The following is a 21,586-nucleotide window of genomic DNA, read 5'->3' on the forward strand; positions in this document are numbered from 1 at the left end:
TGACCTTGACCTTTGACAGAGTGACCCCAAAATCCATAGGGGTCATCTACTCTTCATGACCAATCATCCTTTGAAGTTTCAACATTCTGGGTCAAGTGGTTCTCAAGTTATTGATCGGAAATGGTTTTCAATGTTCAGGCCCCTGTGACCTTGACCTTTGATGGAGTGATCCCAAAATCAATAGGGGTCATCTACTCTTCATGACCAATCATCCTATGAAGTTTCAACATTCGGGGTCAAGTGGTTCTCTAGTTATTGATCGGAAATGGTTTTCAATGTTCAGGCCCCTGTGACCTTGACCTTTGATGGAGTGATCCCAAAATCAATAGGGGTCATCTACTCTTCATGACCAATCATCCTATGAAGTTTCAACATTCTGGGTCAAGTGGTTCTCTAGTTATTGATCGGAAATGGTTTTCAATGTTCAGGCCCCTGTGACCTTGACCTTTGACGGAGCAACCCCAAAAACAATAGGGGTCGTCTACTCCAGCAGCCCTAGAACCCTATGAAGTTTGAAGGTTCTAGGTCAAATGGGTCTCCAGTTATTGCTCGGAAATGAAGTGTGATGTACGGATGGACGGACGGAAGGAAGGACGGACGGACGGACAGGGCAAAAACAATATGTCTCCTAGGGGAGACATAATAATGTCTCTATAAGCAGGTTTTACAGAAGTACAGTAAAATTCCTACTTACGACCACGCCGAAATTACGACCGCACCGCTAATACGACCGATTTTGCAAAGAACAGAATATTTCCTTCTTAAAACCAATGGTCGTTTGTCCGAAAATGCGACCAGACCGCTAATCCACTAATGCGACCACTAATTTCAGAACTGTTTGACTTTTTCACACTTAATTAATCACCGCAATTACGACCACTCAAATTTTTCTGTATGTTACCGCGAATCGCCGCGGGAATTAACACGTGCGACATCGTGTTAACACGTTAAGCGTGTACATTGTGTATTTATCCGTTAATTGCTAACAAGTCTTTTAAACGTTATCAAAACAACGTATCAAACTGTTTGATTGTCTGAAATTGTTATTTAAAGATGTTTGGTGTTTTACATCGCTATTTTAACATAAGAAATTGTTGAAATAATTAATTTGTTTGTAATTAGACGAATGCCCGCTGATTGAATTGACTGGATTAAAACGGATTTAATTAGATCTAAACGGTGTTTGTTTGTTATTATTAATGTAAATACGTTTGGGATTTCAGCAGAGAATGAAGTTTGAAAAGGTTTGATATTGTTGTAATTGTCTTTAATTGAACAAAATTCAAATCATTATCAGTTAAGTGCGTCTTTAATTAATACACAGTTTGATCCGTGATAGTAGTATATATAGAAATTAAAGAAAATAAAGCTACATATAAATTGAACACAGTGTTTGCCATTATTGCGTCTTGATTGTATTCCAATGTGTTATTATCTGCCAGACCTTCCCCGTATAGCCTTGTCCAGTAATCAGACCAGACCGCTAATAAGACCAGTCTTACAAAGAACAATGGGTGGTCTTAATAGCGGAATTCTACTGTAGCTTTCTTTAACATAGGCTTCAGTACAAAATTTCTAAAAGATTTGGAAATAATTCTTTGTTACAAATTTTTAATGGAACCGCAGGACAAGGAATTATACATGACATATTAACTGACAACGAGTGTACCATACAAGCGTATCATATATACAATTATATTAATTAACAGTATGTATGATCTGACTTGTCTTGATGGATAGGATTTTGTTTGAAAACAACAAAAAGTCTTAAGCTTTCGAACCCCTTGGAGATATTTACCTTGCTATTTGTGCGAGCAAATGCATTTGGACAGCTGAAAAACAGCTATTGCAAAATGTTAACTCAACTAGAGTCTTTCTAAATGAAAGTTGTTTCCGTTTTGTTTTACTGGGCGATGGTGTACAAGTATATGTACTTCGAAAATCGTACAGTTTTGTTATGTTGCACAGGAAATGAGCTGCTGACTACAGCTTTACAAACAAAAGTAACCATTTTTTTTAGATCTACGGACTGTAGATACGAAGAACTAAATGTGCCGTTTACGTGTGAAGAGAAAAATCGGTTTTTCACCAGAAGTCGCGCAACTCATTTTTAGCGTATTCCCAGTGAGAATTGGATTACGCGTTTACCACCCGTGATATACAGTGTATGTCATTCCCATGCATAATTTTTCATCGATTAAGAGTCACATTTTTTAAATACGGGTACAATTAGCACAACAATGAAAACGAAATTTATGTAAAGATTTGACAAATTGCTCGTTTAAAAGACAAAATGAACATTGTGCTGGTGTTGCGCATCAATATATACAAAATCGTGGTAGGTGGGGATTTTTTTGTAAATAATTAAACATTTACGAATGTTTTCGAAAAAAGCAAAATGCTATTCGAAACAAAAATGAATAAAGATCACATTATTAATTATGTGTGAAATACCAACTTATTAATTTAAGAATCAGCTCTGTTATCACGGAAACTCTGCTGGCTCGAACGGTCAAAAAAGCATGAAATCATGAAAAATGCCAATTTTCCAACTGGTGTCTTCTTTCTGGATATGTGACGCTTCTAATGATCAAACACATACAAAACAGTCATGAATATTACATACACTTGAATGAAATGTTGCATTTTGGGGAAAGATTGGCAAAAAAACAAAAACAATCGGGAATGGGGTTGCACCCCGGGAATGGAGTTGCGCATATACATTATGTACATTATGATGTATACGAACAACTCCATTCCCAGTGCGCAACCCCATTCCCGATTATCTTTTTGTCAATTATGTCCCCGTACACAGGATTTGAAGCAAATAATTTTGATATTCGTTACCTTATAACAGTTGAGTTATCATAAAAAGCATCCAATGTCCTCAGATTTGGCATATGAGGTCAGAAACGTCCATTTTTGTTGATTTCATACTTTTTTTCACGCTTCTTGTTGCCTGAGTTTTTGTGATAATAGAGCCGAATCATAACTTACAAACCAGATATTTTACACATATGATGTATTATCATATTTGTGTCAACTAGCATTTTGCTTTTTTCGTGAAAATTCATTCTTATACGGTGGTATGCTGTAAGGATTATGTGCTGATGAAATGTTTTATTGGCAAGTGCGTTTTGGCTTTCACATTAAATTTTCACAAAATAAATGTGCCAGTAGTAGTAAATATTGCCCTGTGGTTCCACTATTTCATGTTCATGCTCCAGTTTGGGTCATGCTGTATGCGCATGCGCTAGCTTGTTCTAGATTCAAGATGAGGTCAACGGCCTTTGAATAAGCTGCGTCATCATTTGTTGGCATGATGTAATCTCCCTTGACATCCATTTCTGAAAGTCTATGAGTCCTCCTGAAAGTGTCGCAGACAGTTCTGGATGTTTTGAAAGGTCACATGGATTACTGGGACAATTTTATCTCCATTGGCACAGATTCCTGAAAGTCTGTGAGTCCTCCTGAAAGTTTCGCAGACAGTTCTGAATGTTTTGAAAGGACACAGGGATTACAGAGATGGTGTTTCCTCCCTTGGCACCTTTTCCTGAAAGTCTGCGAGTCATTCTGAAAGTGTTGCAGACCAAGAGAAACGATTTAGAATGAGTAAAGAAACTTTGGCATCATGCAGTCTCCCATTGGAACCATTCCTTAAAGTCTTCGAGTCCTCCTTAAAGAGTCGCAGACTGTTTTTAATAATACAAAAAGAAACAGTGACTATTGGGACGATGTTTTCTCCCTTGGCATCCATTCCTGAAAGTCTGCGAGTGTTCCTGGAAGTGTCACAGCCCATTATAAATGATTTGAAAAGATTCAGGGATCACTTGACAATAGTGCAACATCGGGCATTTCCGTATTCTCCGGTAAATACGTCTATTGCATGACATAAAGGCCGAGGTGATCAGATTGGATCACTTGGGTGGTGTTATATCCCTTGGCACCGGCTCTTGAAAGTCTACGAGTCTATCTGAACATGTCGCACAGTGTTAAGACTTAAGATAAAACCAGAATGTTAAAACATGGGCTTTTCCCTCGTTACCACCGACTCTTTGTACGTGTTGTGTCGTTTCAGGGTACTGATAGTTGACCTCCTGTGCCAGCATGAGTACACTCTCAGGCAAGAGGAGGAAGAGGGGCTATTCAATTTGGCGAAGGAGGCCCTCCTCAGACCCCAGATACGTCATGATTAACGTGAGGGCTTAGCATTGAAAATACAATGTTTGTTTGCATTTTTTTAGACATAGCATGATCTGATAACCTGATGACCCCGAGCGATTAGGGATCACTTGACATATTGACACCTTGACCTACTGACCTATTTTTTTGTTTTTAAGATGCAGCCTTGACTTTTTTATGACATGTACAGTTAAGCACACCAATCTTGAAACTGACTTTCAGTGACCATGAACGTGACCTACTGACCTTTCTTGTTTTTTGCTCACCTGAACCAAAGGCTCATGGTGAGCTTTTGTGATCGTACAATGTTCGTCGTGCGTCTGTCAACATTTTCTAAAAAAATCTTGAAAACCACTAGGCAGAATAACACCAAGCTTCACAGGAATGATCCTTGGGTGGCCCCCTTATTATTTTGTTCAAAGAATTGAATTCCATGCAGAACTATAAAAATTGTTCAAATTGTGCCCCTCTGGTGAAAAGAGGCCCCGCCCCGGAGTCACAAGTTTTACATAGATTTATACATGTATAGGGAAAAACTTTAAAAATCTTCTTGTCTAAAACCACATGACCGATGCCTTTGATATTTGGTATTATGCATTGCCTTGTGGTCCTCAACCAAAATTGTTCAAATTATGTCCTTGGGGTGAAAAGAGGCCCTGCCCGAGGGTCTCAAGTTTTACATAGACTTATGTAGGAAAATGGGCATTATTTCACTCGTGGAATGAATTTTACATAAAATAGGACAAGTTTCATGCTAATACTCGCATGTTTTCGAGTTGTTTACTTGAAAACGAAAGTAGGGTGTTTACTCTGCGGACCGCTTTCTGAAATGCGGCAATATGAGGGTACCTGACTTCAGTTGACTTGCATTTCACTGCATACTATTCAACACCCCTTTTTCTTTCGTTTTCTTGAAGCAAATGTATGGATATTTTGTGGAAAATAGGTCTACGACGGAGTGAAAATCTAGAAAATGCACTGCACTGACTGACTTGTTTATGAATGGATTGTATATTTACTAATTTTGGCGGTAACTGCCGCCCATAATGGAACACCTGCACCTGTGAATTCATTTCCAGAATACAGAAAACTATTTGGATAGGGTCAATCAAGTCATGCACCACTTACAACTTCATGTTTGGATCTTAGCTGTACCATGTTATAAAGGGGCTGGCAGATCATGCACCAGGTACCACTGTGCCATACATCTGTCCTGGCACGTCATGCACCAGGTACCACTGGGCCGTTTGTCTGTCTACTGATTCATGCTGCCAACTTACTTGTACGATATAATACACAACAAGGACAGGTACGAGAAGAGTTATAAATATAGGTGTACTATATGTGATTACTACAAATGTTCCTATCACAGTAAAAAGCTGACTGAGAAATGCACGCATTGTTACTGGCAGTCTGTTGTCAATCGTCTCAATGTCCTGGGAATTCCTGTGCAAACAAAAGGTTTATATTCAAACAACCATAACAAAGATTATCATAAGTTGAAACATTGACTGCCACTGTAGAAAATCATACCATGTGGAAGCAGCAACAAGACCTCCACCTAATGGGGAAATAACATGTCTGTTCACACGCAGAATGGGATAGGGCAGAACAAAGCGGACAATACAAAAAACTGTTTTAAAGTTTGATTTGTTTTTCAGATTTAATTCCAAGGTAAGGAAGGGGACTTGGGTGTGGAAGAAGGGGACACTTCTTAAAGAAACTAGCACTTGTTTAGGAGTATGTATGCATGTGTTAAAGAAGGGGAGGGCTTGGGAGGTGTGGATGAGAGAAAATAAGAAACAGTGTCAAAAAAACTGTAACTGTTTGGGGTGTGTCCCTGTGACAAAAATGTTAGCCACAGACTTGGATCTTTCTCAAATACTTCCAAGTCATTGTATAAAAAGTTGAAAGCTGTAGCCATTATACATTCTAACTTACAGTATGGAAACAAGAGCTGTCTCCATAGGATGACACATGCCCCCGATGGCACTTTGAATGAATAGTTATGGCCGATGTTAGAGTTTAGGACCTTTGACCTACGGACCTGGGTCTTGCGCGCGACACTTTGTCTTACTGTGGTACACATTCATGCCCAATAATTTTAAAATCCATGCATGAATGACAAAGATATGAACCGGACACGCCCATCAATGCACGATCATGAAATATGACCTTTAACGTCTAAGTGTGACCTTGACCTTTGAGCTACAGACCTGGGTCTTGCGCGCGACACGTCGTCTTACTGTGGTACACATTCATGCCAAGTTATTTGAAAATCCATCCATCGATGACAAAGATATGGACCGGACACGAATGCACTATCATGAAAAATGACCTTTAACGTCTAAGTGTGACCTTGACCTTTGAGCTACGGACCTGGGTCTTGCGCGCGACACGTCGCCTTACTGTGGTACACATTCATGCCAAGTTATTTTAAAATCCATCTATCGATGACAAAGATATGGTCTGGACACGAATGCAGTATCATGAAATATGACCTTTAACGTCTAAGTGTGACCTTGACCTTTGAGCTACGGACCTGGGTCTTGCGCGCGACACATCGTCTTACTGTGGTACACATTCATGCCAAGTTATTTGAAAATCCATCCATCGATGACAAAGATATGGATCGGACACGAAAATTGCGGACAGACAGACTGACAGACTGACAGACGGTTCAAAAACTATATGCCTCCCTTCGGGGGCATAAAAATTAACAAAGTTAATTCAGATAAAGTGGCCTTGACCTTTGAGCAGAAGAGCCCAAAAACACTAGGCATATTTCTCTAGTTGTAGTTTGTCATTGTCGAAATTCTGAAAGCCATAGCTTTCTACTCAGGGATTTTCTTTATTCTCTTGGTCACTGTGGATGGAAAGAACAACAAACAGATGACATTCCATAACATATCTTTTCTTTTTCAAAACAAGTGTATGAAAACAAGACTGGATTCAGAAAACAGACTGGTTTCAGAAAACAGACCAGGAGAAATGATCCATTGTTTATATTAAGTAAATAAATGCTTTTGGGGAAAGAGTCTGCTCAAAATATAGGCTACATAATTACTTTGAAAAAATATATGACACTCACATCCTACAAAGGAAATTCAATATATGACACTCACAATCTACTTTAGGAAAGGTAATATACGACACTCACATTCTACTTAGGAAAGGCAATATATGACACTCACATTTTACTTTAGGAAAGGCAATATAACACACTCAAATTCTTTTAGGAAAGGCAAATATACAACACTTGTATTCTACTTAGGAAATGCAATATATGACACTCATATCCTACTAAGGAAATGCAATATATGACACTCACATTCTACCTAGGAAACAAAACAAGAGCTGTCAGTGGACAGTGCGCTCGACTATTCTCAGTGCTTGATAGTATAATATAAGCTATGAGTAAAACTATAACATTACAATAAGTATATTCTAAGTCGAAAAGTGGCCATAATTCAGTCAAAATGCTTGATAGAGTTGCCTCCTCCTTTTTACAGAATGGGGTCATGATGGTAAACAAGTATGCAAAATATCAATTTGAAAGCAGTATCTCAATGGACTTTGAAAATATTTGGGGTGGTACGCAAACTTTAACATTTATTCTAAGTCGAAAAGGGGCCATAATTCAGTCAAAATGCTTGATAGAGTTGCCTCCTCCTTTAACAGACTGGGGTCATGATGGTAAACAACTATGCAAAATATCAAAGCAATATCACAATGGACTTTGAAAATATTTGGGGTCAGGTACGCAAAATTTAACATTTATTCTAAGTTGAAAAGGGGCCATAATTCAGTCAAAATGCTTAATAGAGTTGCCTCCTCCTTTTTACAGACTGGGGTCATGATGGTAAACAAGTATGCAAAATATCAAAGCAATATCTCAATGGACTTTAACATTTGTGTGACGATCACGCTCACACTAACGCCAAAGCCTGGGCGAGTAGGATAGCTCCTCTATTCTTCGAATAGTCGAGCTAATATATGACACTCAAATTCTACTAAGGAAAGGCAATATAAGACACTCAATTCTACTTAGGAAATGCAATATATGACTCACATTCTACTTAGGAAATGCAATATATGACGCACATTCTACTTAGGAAATGCAATACATGACGCACATTCTACTTAGGAAATGCAAAACATGACTCACATTCTACTTAGAAAATGCAATATATGACTCACATTCTACTTAGGAAATGCAATACATGACTCACATTCTACTTAGGAAATGCAATACATGACGCACATTCTACTTAGGAAATGCAATACATGACTCACATTCTACTTAGAAAATGCAATATATGACTCACATTCTACTAAGGAAAGGCAATACATGATTCACATTCTACTTAGGAAATGCAATACATGACTCACATTCTACCTAGGAAATTCAATATATGACACTCATATTCTACTTAGGAAATGCAATACATGACTCACATTCTACTTTGGAAATGCAATATATGACTCACATTGTACATTGGAAATTCAATATATGACACTCACATTCTACTTAGGAAATGCAATACATGACTCACATTCTACTTAGGAAATGCAATATATGACACTCACATTCTACTTAGGAAAGGCAATATAACACACATTCTCTTTGGAAAAGAAAATCAATGACATAAACATATTATACTTTGAAAATCGAATACAACACACAATCTCTATAGAACAAGCAATATATGACACTTAAAATCTATTTGTAACTGGCAATACTGTATAGAACACACTCCTTCTATTTGAAAAAGACAATATATGACACTCATTCTACTTTACTTACAAAAGGGAATATATTTTTATCTTATTCTATTTAGAAAAAGTAATATATGACACTCAGGTTCTATTTAGAAAAAGGCAATATATGACACTTTTGACCTATCTGGAAAAGGCAGTATATGACAGTCTCATTTTATTTAAAACAAGAGCTGTCAGTGGACAGCATGCTCAACTATTCTCAGTGCTTGATAGTATAATATAAGCAATGAGTAAAACTTTAACATTACAATAAGCATATTCTAAGTCTAGGGGAGCTATCCTCCTTTTTTCAGACTGGGGTCATGATGGTAAACAAGTATGCAAAATATGAAAGCAATATCTCAATGGACTTAGAAAATATTTGGGGTGGTACGCAAACTTTAACATTTATCCCAAGTCGAAAAGGGGCCATAATTCAGTCAAAATGCTTGATAGAGTTGCCTCCTCCTTTTTTCAGACTGGGGTCATGATGGTAAACAAGTATGCAAAATATGAAGGCAATATCTCAATGGACTTAGAAAATATTTGGGGTGGTACGCAAACTTTAACATTTATCCTAAGTCGAAAAGGGGCCATAATTCAGTCAAAATGCTTGATAGAGTTGCCTCCTCCTTTTTACAGACTAGGGTCATGATGGTAAACAAGTATGCAAAATATGAAAGCAATATCTCAATGGACTTGGAAAATATTTGGGGTGGTACGCAAACTTGAACATTTATTCTAAGTCGAAAAGGGGCCATAATTCAGTCAAAATGCTTGATAGAGTTGCCTCCTCCTTTTTACAGACTGAGGTCATGATGGTAAACAAGTATGCAAAATATCAAAGCAATATCTCAATGGACTTTGAAAATATTTAGGGTGGTATGCAAACTTTAACATTTGTGTGATGCTCACGCTAACGCTCACGCCGACGCCGGGGCGAGTAGGATAGCTCCCCTATTCTTCGAATAGTCGAGCTAAAAAAGCAATATATGACAATCTGGTTCTATTTAGAGAAAGACAATATATGACACTCACTTTCTATCTAGAAAAGACACTATATGACACTCATTTCTATTTAGAAAAGGCAGTATAAGACACTCTTGTTCTATTTAGAAAAGGCAATATATGACACTCACTTTCTATCTAGAAAAGGCAGGATATGATACATCCATTCCATCTAGAATAGACAATATATATCATTTTTGGTTGTTGTCTTTTTTGTTAGGTTTAACATCCCACTGACACAATTATAGGTCATATGGTGACTTTCAAGCTTTGACGGTGGAGGAAGACCACAGGTGCCCCTCCGTGCATTATTTCATCATGAGCGGGCACCTGGGTAGAACCAACAACCTTCCACAAGCTTAGGTAGGATGACTTCCTCAACACCCCGAGTGTGGCATGAATCCACATCTGTGAAGGGCAAGCGATTTTAAGTCAGCGACCTTAACCCCTTGGCCAAGGAGGCACCCAAAAGACAAATATATGACACTCTCATTCTATTTAGAAAAGGCAGTACAGGCAGCTAACACCTGACAGCATTTTGGCTGGGTTTTCCGAATTTGGTGATTATCAGTTACACTTCTAACAAGAGGGCAAAGATGGCCCTAGGTCGCTCACCTGAGAAACACACCATAACAGTGTAAACATGTTTGACCTAGTGATTTCATGGAAACAAATATTCTGACCAATTTTCATTAAGATTGGACCAAAAAAGTAGTCTCTTGAGTATAAACAAGTATTTTCTTAGATATGACCTAGTGACCTAGTTTTTGACCCCAGATGACTCATATTCAAACTTGGCCTAGACTTTATCAAGGCAATCATTCTGACAAAATTACACGAAGATCAATTGAAAATACAGTCTTTATTGCATACACAAGGTTTTTCTTTGACTTGACCTAGTGACCTAGTTTTTTACCCTAGATGACCCATATTCAAACATGACCTAGATTTCATCAAGGCAATCATTCTGACAAAATTTCATGGAGACCAATTGAAAAATACAGTCTTTATCACATACAAAAGGGTTTTTTTTGTTTGACCTAGTGACCTAGTTTTTGACCTCAGATGACCCATATTCAAAATCGACCTAGGTTTAATCAAAGCAATCATTCTGACCAAATTTCATGAAGATCAATTGAAAAATACAGCCCCTATCGCATACACAAGGTTTTTCTTTGATTTGACCTTGTGACCTAGTTTCTGACCCCAGATGACCCATTTTCAAACTTGCCCTAAATTTTATCAAGGTAATCATTCTGACCAAAATTCATGAAGATCAATTGAAAAATACAGCCTCTATCACATACACAAGATTTTTCTTTGATTTGACCTAGTGACCTAGTTTTTGACCCCAGATGACCCATTTTCGAACTTGGCCTAGATTTAATTACTGTAATCATTCTGACAAAATTTCATGAAGATCAGTTGAAAAATACAGCCTCTATCGTATACACAATCTAAACGTTGACGGACAGACAACAGACATCGAGCGATCATAAAAACTCACCTGAGCATTGTTCAGGTGAGCTAAAAACGCAATATTAACACACAAATTTTACACAGAATATGATACAGACATTGTCTCCTCTATTCTACAGTATTCTAATAGGTCAAGACTTTTTCTTATGACTTTCTAAATTTTCTTTATTGTTTTATCTTCTCAGCTATTGTAATATAACCAAATGATGAAATTCTCATTTAATATTATAGTCGAAATGTTTCTATGATACCATAATGTAGATCTCAGAGAGACATTTATGTCAAAACTTTATTCTGAATATTGTTGAAATGAGGTGGCAACATATTCTACTATGCACTTCTAGAAAAGATAATATATGACTCACACATATTCTACTTTGAAATGTTAGTATATGACCCTAACCTGGATACATATCCTGATTGAACAATGAAACATTAACAATGCAACATTAACACACAATAAGGACTAGACAATGTTTCACAATCTGTTTAGCACGCAAAGTAACTGGATAATGTAACACAATCTGTTTAGCGCGCAAACTAACTGGACAATGTAACACAATCTGTTTAGCGCACAAACTAACTGGACAATGTAACACAAACTGTTTAGCGCGCAAACCAACTGGACAATGTAACACAAACCATTTAGCAAGCAAACCAACTGGACAATGTAACACAAACTGTTTAGCAAGCAAACCAACTGGACAATGTAACACAAACAGTTTAGCAAGCAAACCAACTGGACAATGTAACACAAACTGTTTAGCGTGCAAACCAACTGGACAATGTTACACAAACTGTTTAGCGCGCAAACCAACTGGACAATGTAACACAAACCATTTAGCAAGCAAACCAACTGGACAATGTAACACAAACCGTTTAGCGCGCAAACCAACTGGACAATGTAACACAAACCGTTTAGCAAGCAAACCAACTGGACAATGTAACACAAACCGTTTAGCGCGCAAACCAACTGGACAATGTAACACAAACTGTTTTGCAAGCAAACCAACTGGACAATGTAACACAAACCGTTTAGCAAGAAAACCAACTGCACAATGTTACACAAACCGTTTAGCAAGCAAACCAACTGGACGATGCAACACAAACTGTTTGGCAAGCAAACCAACTGGACAATGTAATACAAACCGTTTAGCAAGCAAACCAACTGGACAATGTAACACAAACTGTTTAGCAACAAACCAACTGGACAATGTAACAAGCAAACTAACTGGACAATGTAACACAAACCAACAGGACAATGTAACACAAACCGTTTAGCGCGCAAACCAACTGGACAATGTAACACAAACCGTTTAGCAAGCAAACCAACTGGACAATGTAACACAAACTGTTTAGCAAGAAAACCAACTGGACAATGTAACACAAACCGTTTAGCAAGAAAACCAACTGGACAATGTAACACAAACCGTTTAGCAAGAAAACCAACTGGACAATGTTACACAAACCGTTTAGCAAGAAAACCAACTGGACAATGTAACACAAACCGTTTACCAAGAAAACCAACTGGACAATGTTACACAAACCGTTTAGCAAGCAAACCAACCGGACAATGTAACACAAACTATTTATGAGGCATACTGATTTGAAAATGTAACATAAACAGTGTTGTACACATACTGAATGCTCAAAGTAACACAAACTGTGTATAGCATGCATACTGAATGAACGATCTTCTACATATTCTGCATGAAACATGTAGCATAAACTGTGTTGTACATATTCTGACTGACTGGAACATGTAATATGAACTTTTGTAACGTACATCTTAACTGGAAAATGTTACACGAATGGATACTATAGGATTAACTGTGTAGCATCTTGGCTGGAACACTGAAATAAGAAGTGTGTAGCAAACATTGTATGTAACATACATCTTTATATGACACATAAACAGTTTCACATCCATCCTGACTTGACAATGTAACACAAAAGCAAAAATCACACATTTTGATTGAATAATATAACAAACAAGAGCTATCACTATTGGTGACAAATGCCCCCAAAGCATGCCAAAAAATGCTTCAGCTGTATGACACACTTTCTCAATATGGTTAACTTTTGTGTCAAATTATTTGCAAATCCCTTGATAAAAGGCAGAGTTGTGGACCAGACAAGAAATATTTTTTTTATTTCTAAGTGTAACCTTGACCTTAGAGCTAGGGGTCTTGGTCTTGTGGATAACACCTCATCTCATTATAGGGAACATTTACGTCATGTAATTTCAAAATCCCTTCATCAATGGCAAAGTTATGGACCAGACAAAAAACAGACCATGTTAACCTTTAACCTCTAAGTGTGACCTTGACCTTAGAGCTAAGGGTCTGGATCTTGCACATGACACATCGTCTCAGGAGGAAACATTTATGCCAAGTAATTTCAAAATCTCTGGCAGAGTTATAGACTGGACACAAAACAGACCATGTTAATCTTTGACTTCTAAGTGTGACCTTGGCCTTGGAGTTAGGGGTCTGGATCGATTTTAATATGCCTACCTTCGGGTGCATAAACATGTGTAGCAAACACTCTCACTGGACAACATAAAAAGAACAGTGTTGCACACATTCTGTGGTGACAATGATACATGAATAGTAAAAATTCAGACTTAATAACATATCCTGATCATTGTAGCAAATAAACTGATTGGACAGTGTAACCTGATCTTTTTGAAACACACAACTTAACCTGATCATGTAAAATAAACTGTACTAGTTAACTAACAGGATTCACAGCCATTCTGACAAAGAACACACTTTTCATTAGACAATGTAACATGACACTTCTGTATTAACAAGGTTTCATGAATAAAGGACTGGAAAATGTGATATGAACAAACAAACAAACTTATGACTTGACCATGAAATGTGAACAAAGATAAAAACCTCTATTAACTGAAAATAAACAAATGAACAAACCTCTGACTGGACCATGTGACACAAACAAAGGAAAAAACTTCTGACTGGAACGTGTGACATGAGCAAAGGAATCAACTCAAGACTGAACAATGTAAGATGAACAGAGGAGAAAACTTCTGAATGAACCATGTGACATGAACAAAATAACAACCTCTGACTGGACAGTGTGACATGAACAAAATAACAACCTCTGACTGGACAGTGTGACATGAACAAAATAACAACCTCTGACTGGACCATATCACATGAAAAAGAACAAACCTCTGACTTGACCAAGTTACATGAACAAAGGAACAAACCTCTGACAGGACAGTGTGACATGAACAAAAGAACAAATTTCTGACTAAACCATGTACCATGAACAAATGAACAAACTTCTGACTTGACCACTTGGCATGAACATACCACTTGGCATGAACAAACTTCTGACTTGACCATGTGACATGAACAAAGGAACAAACTTCTGACTTGACCACTTGGCATGAACAAAGGAACAAACTTCTGACTTGACCATGTGACATGAACAAAGGAACAAACTTCTGACTGAACAATGTAACATGAACAAAGGACCAAACTTCTGACTTAGTTCATACATAAATTTATTTTAGGTTGACTGGAAGGAAGTTCTACAACTTATATTAATCACTCTCAACATCTCATTCCTGATGGAATCCATCACCACAAGGGTATGAGAAAAGAGGCCAGTTTCCCTTTTAATGCTGAGCGCCAAGCAAGGGAGCTACTGGTACCCTTTTTCAGGTCTCTGGTATGACACAGCCAGGGATCGAACCCATGACCTCCCGCACTAGAAGCGGACACTCTACCACTAGGCTATCGAGGCGGTTAAACTTCTGACTTGACCATGTGACATGAACAAAGGAACAAACTTCTGACTTGACCATGTGACATGAACAAAGGAACAAACTTCTGACTGAACAATGTAACTTGAACAAAGGAACAAACTTCTGACATACAATATGACATGAACAAAGGATCAAACTTCTGAATTGACCTCTTGACATGAACAAAGGAACAAACTTCTGACATGACCATGTGACATGAACAAAGGAACAAACTTCTGACTGAACAATGTAACAAGGTCAAACTTTGACATGAATGAAGAAACAAACTTCTATCATAACTGAACAATATAACATGAACAAAGGAACAAAAGATTTTCTAGCCCCAGCTACAGGTTTTACCTGAACTATATAATAAACAATTCCCATTGGTACAAGTACAGCTACAAATAGTGGGGTGCTGTTTCTAGCCCCAGCTACAGGTTTTACCTGAACTATATAATAAACAATTCCCATTGGTACAAGTACAGCTACAAATAGTGGGGTGCTGTAACTTATCACAATAAAGGTACTAAGTGTGCCAAAAGATGTCCTCAAAAATGCCTTTATGTTAAAAGGAATGCTATTGTCGATTGTTTCTACATCCCGTGAAAACCTGTAAAATAATTGACACGCATACAAGTCTAGTTTTTCAGGCAATATCATGTAAACTAACTAATCAGCTAACCTATGACTATAGTTACTTCCCTTACTTCAAATTACTTTAGTGTTAGAATCAAAAATAAATATAAATATCTCCTCTTTAATGCATCCTTAGAAATGCAGTTTTCATAGAACACTTTAATTGATTTGAACATTAATATTTGGACTGTTTTGTTTTTTTTAATTTCCTTAGAAAGAAATCTGAACAAGAGGAGTAACTCTAACCGGCATTCTTCAATGCACTAATGACCTCCCTGCAGTCTAAAAAGCAAACAACAAAGAAGCAGACCATATCTGATCCAAACTGGCAAGTGATCCAAGGTTCTAAATATCAAGACATTTTATATCTCCCATCCACCCTGAAAATGCTAGATAATAAATAAAATACAGAGTCAGATGAGGAACCCAACTGCAAAAAAAAAAAATCTAACTTGCATTTCCACTTCATGCTGATGATGTATACCATGAATTATTTTAACAAAATGAAAAGTTAGAAGTTGAGTACACAAGGAAGTATGAGGGAAGTAAGGATTACAGTTCAAAAACTCCATGCCTGCTGTGTCTTCTACACCTCCAGCATAATACACAGTTTAAAATTTAGATAAACTAGTTTACTTTTTCAAAATTATCTATCATTTTTTTTGGCCATTAAACTTCATTATCTAAAATATTAAAGCTAACTTGTAATCAGATATGGTGAGCTTGCATGTTTCTACCAAGTACAGCAGTAAAAAGATTACACTAGAGACAAGGACCAATAATACGTGTAAGGGTATGTATACATATATATTTAGAATTTTAGCATACATCTTAATATGTGTCCGAGGTATCGAAATTCATATTTTTGAAATTTCAACCAATATATACAAATATGAATACAACACACTGGTTAAAGCTAGATTGACAGTTAAAAAGTAACATGTAGAGAGTCAATTATTCAGTTACAGGATACTTTTAGCAGACACTTACTAACACACATACAAAATTCTGTACACACCTGAACACATACATATATTAAAATATCAACCACTAGTGATTTGGTTTTCCTTGAACATTAACTCACCTGAACCAGATAGTACAGAACCGCTAACGGCAGAATGATAAGCAGGAAGAGTGGTGTGCTGTAACTTATCACTATAAAAGAGCTTAGAGCTCCAAAAAACGTCATAAGAAACATGCGGAAGTTTGCTGGTAAGTTGTTATCTATTGTTTCAACATCTCTCGAAAATCTGTTGGTGAAAATATGAATTTTTCTGCTTATGATATCATACATGACATAACATATTTACATTAAGTTAGTTCTGCATGTTTAGATCAATGTTTTACTGATTTCACACTGAAGTTTCTCAAAAACCATCTTGATATACCAAGAATATCCAGATTATAAAATTTCATTTGGTCTTGTGAAAAATATATGTTTAAGTGTTTATTTTTCAATATTTTGCCAACAATTTATGAGAGCACAAAATTTAAGCATACAAACATTTTTGTTTTGAAAGACAGAAATGTTGCTTGTTTCATTAATCAACACCAGTGCGGCTATTTATTTATGATCCATCTGCCAAGACCAAGGTTCTGTTATCACTTCTGGTTCAGCAAACATACAGAACTACCTTAACATTATTACAATATCCTAAAATCTGGTTTGTAATTATATGATTTCAATACACATGCTTCATTGAATGGAAGTGGTAACTAATATGTAATATCTTGGTACATGTTTGGTCAAATCCATCCATGAATGACAGACTGAACAGGAAATCTAGAAGAACATTCAATAAAGGGAGATAATTCAAACTGTAAGATTGGTAAATTATGGTCAATGCAATCTGCACTTTCTCTTAATGCTCTCATTGTGTGCTGGTAATCACCCTATTAAAGGCCTTAGGCTCAGCATCATCCAGTGATTGATCAGAAACCAATTTCAGACAAGGTCACTGTGACCTTGACCCTTGAGATACTGAGCCTCCAAACACGAGGGCCCTTGAGGCCCTGTATCGCTCAACTGACCTAGTGCTTACCCCAGACAAACTAGTATCTAATTTGGCCTAGATTTCACAGAAAAAAATTTTAACCATGTTACAGCACTGGCATCAGACCAGAAAGAAACTGTTGCTGTACATGTTATACACTACCCCTAGGTATACTATAAGAACCATGATCATAAATGGGAAAATATACACCCCCATTTTTTCTCTGAATCAATAATAGCTAGAACCTTGATATCTATACAAACTGTATATACTGTACTTGAACCATTATGTTATACAAACACTCTTAAAGCCTTTTACATATATGCGAGTGTGTTAGGGTCAGTGACTCTCTTGTTTCTTTCTGCTCTGGTGCCAGTGGTTTCATGTAGATCAGGTTGATTATTATCAAAGTTTTATCAAATGATTTGACTTAATGGCATAATTTCTGACCTCAGGTATAGACAAAGTAGAAAATGTGGCCTCTTTTTCCAATGTCAAGGTCACTCTAACCACTGACTCCCAAATCATTTTGGATTACATGTTGAGTTAATCATTCTATGCAGTAAAAGGGCAATAGGTTAAAGGCACAACCATTTTAGCTACTGTGCCATACCAATTTAAGTCTTGAGGTCAATGTGACCTTGAATTTTGAACAAAGGCAATCCTCCTCCTTTGTTTGAAGGCTGTTAACAAACGGTTCTTTCTATCAGGCAGAAACCATCTTTAGTTAAGAGGTCAATGTAGTCTTGACCTTTGACCAACTGACCCTCAAAACATCAAGGGCCATCTACTTATAACAGGCAGTCATTCTATAACGTTTGACTATTGTAGGCAAAAAGATTCTATAGGAAGTGATCTTAAATCAATTCAAAATTAAATCAAATGAGCAACAAATACATCCTATATTCTTCAAAGGTAAGGAAAGCAAGTGGGGACCTCATGAATTGCTTGAATGAGCCTGGATACTGGAGTAAGTGGTTGTTCACTTACTTAATTAACATACAACAAGAGGACCATGATGGTCCTGAATCGCTCACCTCTTCCCACATGACCCAGTTTTGAGTATGACATCGTTTTTTCTATAATTTGACATAGTGACCTAGTTTTTGAGCTCATGTGACCCAGTTTTGAAACTTGACCTAGATATTATCAAGATAAAATTCTTGAACCAATTTTCATGAGATCCATTGAAAATATGGTCTCTAGAGAGGTCCACAGGTTTTTCTATTATTTGACCTATTGACCTAGTTTTAAAAGGTACGTAACCATGTTTTTGAACTTTAACCACATCCTCAAAAGGGTAACATTCTCACTTAATTTTTCATGAAGATCACATGATAAATATGGCCCCAGAGAGGTCACGGTTTTTCTATTTTTATCCTATGGCTAGTTTTTGACCGCACGTGACCCAGTTTCGAACTGATCCTAAATATCTCAGGTGAAATTGGGATCAATTTTCATGATGATCCATTGGAAAAATTTGGCCCTCTAGAGGAGGGGGAAAGATTTTTCTTTTTGACCTACTGACCTAGTTTTGGGACCGCAGTTGCCAGTTTCATCTTGACCCTAGATTCATCAAGTAACATTCGGCCCAACTTTCATACAGTCTATTTAAAGTATGGCCTCTAGAGTGGGTCCAAGGTTTTTTTTCTTTTTATTTGACCTACTGACCTAGTTTTTTCGGCACGTGACCCGGGTTTCGAACCTGACCTGATTTCATCAAGGTGAACATTCTGACCAATTTCTTGAAGATCCATTCAAGGGTTGGCCTCTAGAGAGGTCACAAGGTTTTCTATTTCAAGACCTACGGCCCTTTGTTTTTGATCCGCAGTTGACCCAGTTTCAAACTTGACCTATTTCATCAAGATAAACATTCAGACCAACTTTCTTTACAGATCCCAAAAAAATATGGCCCTCTACAAAGGTCACAACGTTTTTTCATTATATGCCCCTAATGACTACTTTTTGAAGGCATGTGACCCACTTTCGAACTTGATCTAGATATCATCAAGATGAACATTCAGCCCAACTTTCATACAGTCCCATGAAATAGTATGGCCTCTAGAGAGGGTCAAAAGGTTTTTCTTTTTTTTGGGCCCTTTACTGACCTAGTTTTTGACCGCACATGACCCTGTTTCGAACTTGACATAGATATCATCAAGTTGACTTTAGACCAACTTTCATAAGACCCCATGAAAAAATATGGCCTCTAGAGAGGTCACAAGGTTTTTCTATATTTGACCTACTGACCTGTTTTTGACCGATGTGCCCCATTTTCAAACTTGACCTAGATATTATCAAGATGAACATTCAGACCAACTTTCATACAGATCCATGAAAAATATGGCCTCTAGAGAGGTCAAAAGGGGTTTTTCTATTATTGACCTACTGCCCTAGTTTTTGACAGCACGTAACCCACTTTCGAACTTGCCCTAGATTCATCAAGATGAACATTCTGACCAATTTTCATGAAGATCTCATGAAATTTAGGGGCCACTAGAGAGGTCACAAGGTTTTTTCTATTTTTGACCTACGGACCTAGCCTTTTGACCGCATGTGACCCAGTTTCAAACCTGCCCTGGGATATCATAAGGTGAACATTCAGCCCAACTTTCATACAGATCCATGAAAAATATGGCCTTTAGAAAAGGTCACAAGGTTTTTCTATTATTTGACCTACTGACCTAGTTTTTGAAGGCACGTGACCCAGTTTCGAACTTGGCCTAGATATAATCAAGGTGAACATTCTGACCAATTTTCATGAAGATCTTGTGAAATATATGGCCTCTAGAGAGGTCACAAGGTTTTTCTATTTTTAGATCTACTGACCTTGTTTTTATCGGCACGTGACCCAGTTTCAAACTTGACCTAGATATCATCAAGGTGAACATTTTGACCAACTTTCATAAAGATCCCGTGAAAAATGTGACCTCTAGAGTGGTCACAAGCAAAAGTTTACGGACTGACACGCACGGACGACGGACACCGCGCGATCACAAAAGCTCACCTTGTCACTTTGTGACAGGTGAGCTAAAAACTGATGTAACTTGATGTATCTCCATATTATCCTGGCACTGTACACCGTTTCATGACTCTAGATGAAATGATAATATTTCTGAGTTTTATGCATATTTTTTACAAAGTCAAGGTCTATAACTCTGGTCTGGTACAGTGAAATCACAAAAAAAACTCCAGGAGCACAACTTCAAAAACTACTTAATTTTTCTGTAATATTTCAGACACATTTTGAGAAACATGCAGCACAAACTTTTCATAATTTTAAGTAAGCAAAGGGTCAAAACTCTGGTCTTGCTGTGTGAAATCCAAATTTGAATACCATGGACACAAATTCAAATGCTGAATGGCAATCCTGTGCGGACTGATGACTCTGAGTCAAACACTTTTTGAGATTTTGACTAAGAAAAGGGCCATAACTCTGGGCTGACTGTAGCCATAAGAACAAAACTTTACGATAAGAAAAATGTTCATCATAAAAAATCGATTAAAGATTTTTCATTTGCTGAAGCATTAAAATGATGCTGCAGTCCAAGATTGATAAAGATTAATCAGTTCATGAAAAGATGAAGTCATTTAATGATTTTTTTTCTATTTTTAGCCCTAAGGGGACAAGTGCCTCCACTTGAATGAAACTGGGTGGTTACTTTACACCGATGCTACACACCAAGGTTTATGAAGATCCATCCAATGATTCATCAGAAGGAGTCATTTAAAGGTATTTCTATTT

At 37.2% G+C, this 21,586-nt stretch overlaps 1 protein-coding gene across 2 annotated transcripts in view; it reads right to left on the reverse strand.

Moving 5' to 3' along the window:
- Positions 1–5,345: 5,345 nt before the first annotated feature.
- The window catches only part of LOC123559606 (multidrug resistance-associated protein 1-like), a 133,037-nt gene continuing 116,796 nt past the window's right edge, over positions 5,346–21,586 (reverse strand). Inside the window, exon 26 of one of the 2 annotated variants that reach the window (XM_053552540.1) lies at positions 5,346–5,628. In XM_053552540.1, the coding sequence (XP_053408515.1) occupies positions 5,361–5,628 (268 nt within the window). In that variant the 3' untranslated portion in view covers positions 5,346–5,360. Of the gene's footprint in view, positions 5,629–16,869; positions 17,098–21,586 lie in introns of those variants that run through there. The other variant, XM_053552541.1, reaches the window with a different exon arrangement.

Source organism: Mercenaria mercenaria, chromosome 10 (genome assembly GCF_021730395.1).
Source record: "Mercenaria mercenaria strain notata chromosome 10, MADL_Memer_1, whole genome shotgun sequence".
In the NCBI taxonomy this organism is placed as follows: Eukaryota; Metazoa; Mollusca; class Bivalvia; order Venerida; family Veneridae; genus Mercenaria; species Mercenaria mercenaria.